The sequence below is a fragment of the Solanum verrucosum genome, unplaced genomic scaffold (assembly GCF_900185275.1).
Source record: "Solanum verrucosum unplaced genomic scaffold, falcon-dt-bn FXZP01000238.1, whole genome shotgun sequence".
NCBI classification, from domain to species: domain Eukaryota; kingdom Viridiplantae; phylum Streptophyta; class Magnoliopsida; order Solanales; family Solanaceae; genus Solanum; species Solanum verrucosum.
The window spans coordinates 1072529-1076472 of record NW_026020630.1 but is presented as its reverse complement, the minus strand read 5'-3'; the positions used below and the strand labels follow the sequence as shown (position 1 = coordinate 1076472).

The following is a 3944-nucleotide window of genomic DNA, read 5'->3' as shown; positions in this document are numbered from 1 at the left end:
CTAAACCTTGAGATTTTCACCTATTTCATTGTCTATCCTTTATTTTCAAAATTTTCACCCGCTTCATTAACTGCTAAGTCGCACATTTATTACAACAATGAAGTTGTTGTTTTTAAACCAAAAGATAAGAAGGACCACCATCCAAGTGCAACAATTAACAACTAGAGGTGGTATAAATTTGTAATCAATGAACAAACCACATGTACTTTCCACCTTTAGCATTGATAATAGACCAACTACCCAAAAACTTTACTTGAAATAAATGCAATTTGTACATATTCAACACTATGAAAACAAAACTAGATTTGGAACTTTGCAAGATCAAGAAGATATACATACACTACTACTATAAGAGAAGAAACACAAAGGAATAATCTGAATTCTGAGAATCAATACAAGTAAAACATAAAATGCTCATCATTATACTATAGTTTGAAAAAAAAAAAACCCAAAAAAATAAAAATACAAAGAAAACAAAGTATGATGAAGCTAAAATCTAACAATAAAAACTCACAAAATAGAAAAACCAGATGCAGCAAGCACTGTAAACTGGATTTAAGCCCAGATTATGATCTCTATACATACAATTTCCTGCAAAGTTTCTATCTTTTCTTTGCCAATTTATTCTCTCCACAACTTCAATCTATTTGATAACAATTAAAAAATAAAATCTTCGGAGATTGAATCTTTCTCTCCTCTTTACCTCCTCTTTTTTCTTTCTTTCTGTCACGCCATTTTAACTTTGTGATCACGTATTAGCTCGATTTTGTTGATGGCTTGAAGAGTTCGAGGAAATAATAATTGTAGGGATAATTTTGTGCTTTGAGGATAAGTTAGTGGAAATTTCTGAAAGAATTAATAAAAGGGTGGTGGAGGTGGTGAAGCATATTGAACTCCTATTATTGGTGGCAATGGCCCTTCATATACTGGAGTAGGTGGTGGTGATGGTGGGGGTGGAGAATTGTAATAATAAACTGGTGGTGGAGGAGATGGAGATGGTGGGGGCGGAGAATTGTAATGATAAACTGGTGGTGGAGGAGATGGAGATGGTGGGGGCGGAGAATTGTAATGATAAACTGGTGGTGGAGGAGATGGAGATGGTGGGGGCGGAGAATTGTAATAATAAACTGGTGGTGGAGGAGATGAAGATGGTGGGGGCGGAGAATTGTAATGATAAACTGGTGGTGGAGGAGGAGATGGTGAAGGGGAGGGGGGTGGGGGTGGTTCAATGCAAGGAGGAGGTGGTGGAGGGGGTTCTATACAAGGCAATGGGGAAGGAGGTGGAGGAGGTGAAGAATATACGTATGTTGGTGGTGGAGGAGGAGGTGAATTTGGTGGCGGAGGTGATGAGTATATGTATACTGGTGGAGGAGGAGGCGAATTTGGTGGTGGAGGCGGCGAATTTGGGGGCGGAGGTGGTGGTGAATTGTAATAGTAAGGTGAAGGGGGTGGAGGCGAGTGAGCAAGCGGTGGAGGTGGAGAATTAGGAGGTGGGGAATTTGGTGGTGGAGGTGGAGGTGGAGGTGAGCGTACACAATAAGGCAATGGTGATGGAGGAGGTGGAGATGGTGGTGGCGAATAAACGGGTGGGGGAGGAGGTGGAGGTGATGGTGGAGGGGGAGATGGTGGCGGTGGTGGTGGTGAATAAATTGGTGGTGGGGGTGATGGTGGAGGTGGAGATGGCGGGGGTGGAGGTGGAGGTGATGGTGGAGGAGGAGATGGAGGTGGGGGTGGAGGTGAATAGACTGGTGGTGGAGGCGGAGGAGGTGATGGAGGAGGTGGAGAGGGTGGTGGTGGCGGTGGTGAATAAACTGGAGGTGGAGGAGGAGTATAAACTGGTGGCGGAGGCGAATAAACAGGTGGTGGAGGGGCAGGCAAGGGGGGTGAAAGTGGCGGAGGAGGTGGCAAAACAGGAACAAATTTATGACACCTGAAAGCACTGCAATGAATTTTTTTAGACAAAAAGGCCTTACACTGTCCCTGAGAGCGTTGCACCGGTCTGTTGGGCAAACAATTCCGTTCATCATGAAACTCCGGCAACCCCAAACACACCGGCGGTTCACCAGTGAAGAAATTATAAGAATACGTAAAATTCTCAAGCTTAGGAAGCTGACAAATACTTTTCGGAATTGTTCCAGAAAGCATATTATGTGCCACATTCAATTGCTCCAAATTCACCAAATCACCAAAATTCTCCGGCAACGGACCCATCAACTGATTAAAGCTCACATCAAATACAGTCAGATTTTTCAACAACCCAATCTCCGCCGGCAAACAAGAACGCAACCCATTGTTCATTAAAATCGCCTCATTAAGATTACTCATATTCCCAATACTCGCCGGAAGACACCCATGGAAACTGTTACTCGCCAGAACTATCACAGAAACCGGCGAATTCCCAAAATTATCCGGTAACTCAAACGCAAACCGATTATGATTAATAAAAATGGCGTCTAATGGCTTATCAAAAAGCTGTGAAGGTACATTACCTTCAAATTCATTGAACCTAATATCCAAAAATATCAACTTGGGTAAACTCAAAACAACATAAGGAAACTTCCCAGCAAACCTGTTATTACTCAGATCCAGCTCGAACAGTATCTTCAACTTGCTGAACTTTCTCGGTATTGTACCACAGAAACGGTTTGAATTGATATGGAAAATCCCAAGATCTGTAAGAAGCCCAAGTTCTTCCGGGAGGTACCCTGCAATGTCACCATGGTTAAGGTCAATGCCGGCAACTGTACGGATTTTGGGGTTATCCAACGCCGGAGCACAGAAGATTCCAGTGTAGCTGCATACATTAGGACCAACCCAATTCAGAGTGATATTAAAGGGATCTGAAATGATAGCTTGTTTCCATGCTTGTAAAGCAATATAAGCATTCTTGATTCTATCATTCTCAAACACCATAGATGGATCAATTTTCACATTTTCACCTCTATCACCAAACTCATCTCTGTAATACAAAAGCTGCCTGTGTTTGATGAACTGAGCTTCAGAATCAGTTAAAGGGCCATTTTCAGAAACAGTAAACTCAGCATTTGTGTGTTCAGCAAAGACTGAACACAACAAACAGAGCACAAGAAAAAACAGAGAACAAATGGGTGTTTGTGTTTTCTCCTTCATCTCACATGAGTCATCTGAAAATCAAGAATGCTTGTTTTTTTTATGCTTTTTTTGGTTCAAAGATTGAATCTTTAACCAAATGTGAGATGAAAAAAGTGGAGAAAAAAAGGGATACTGGAAATGGGGTTGGTTCTTTGAGATCTGAGAAGGAGAGAGATAAAGGGGAAGAAGAAGTTGAATTTATTTTAGGGATTTTTGGTGCGTGTGTGTGAATGAATATAGAGAAGAGAGAAAGAGAAACATGAAATTTCCAACTTAAAAAAGGACAGCTAAGTCACAGCTCAAAGCCCACTATTCTCTCACTTTCTTTGTAATAGGTCTTAGCTAGCTGGCTAAACTTCTTTATGTTTCTCCCTCTAATTTGGTTCTTTATTCTTCTAGTAATAACCATTAAGAACCACATGTCTAGATACAACAATTTAGAGGTCGAGGATTAAGGTAAAAGATAAGAAGGTTAAGTATGATCTAATTCATTATAGTAAGATTTAGAGATTGAGTATTAAGGTAGAAGGTTAAGTGTTGTCTAGTTCATTTACAGTCTAGATAGAAAGATTTGGATGTCGAGGATTAAGGTAGAAAGTACGAAGGTGAAGCGTTGTCTAGTTTAGTTCCAGTCTAGATAGAAAGGCTTAGAGGTCGAGGATTAAGGTAAAAAGTAAGAAGGTTAAGCATGGTCTAGTAATAACCATTAAGAACCACATGTCTAGATAGAACAATTTAGAGGTCGAGGATTAACGTAGAAGGTAAGAAGGTTAAGCATGGTCTAGTTCATTTCGAGGTTAGATAGAAAGATTTGGAGGTTGAGTATTAAGGTA

General features: G+C 40.9%; 1 protein-coding gene across 1 annotated transcript; it reads right to left on the bottom strand.

Annotated features, from left to right (window-relative positions):
* Positions 1 to 208: 208 nt before the first annotated feature.
* On the bottom strand, positions 209 to 3308 carry LOC125811444 (leucine-rich repeat extensin-like protein 4). Its single transcript, XM_049490936.1, has one exon. The coding sequence runs from the start codon at positions 3127 to 3129 to the stop codon at positions 856 to 858; it is 2274 nt and encodes a 757-aa protein (XP_049346893.1). The 5' UTR covers positions 3130 to 3308; the 3' UTR covers positions 209 to 855.
* Positions 3309 to 3944: the final 636 nt, after the last annotated feature.

Coding starts and splice junctions, on each gene's coding strand:
- LOC125811444 (XM_049490936.1), bottom strand. CDS start 3,129: ATGAAGGAGAAAACACAAACACCCATTTGTTCTCTGTTTTTTCTTGTG.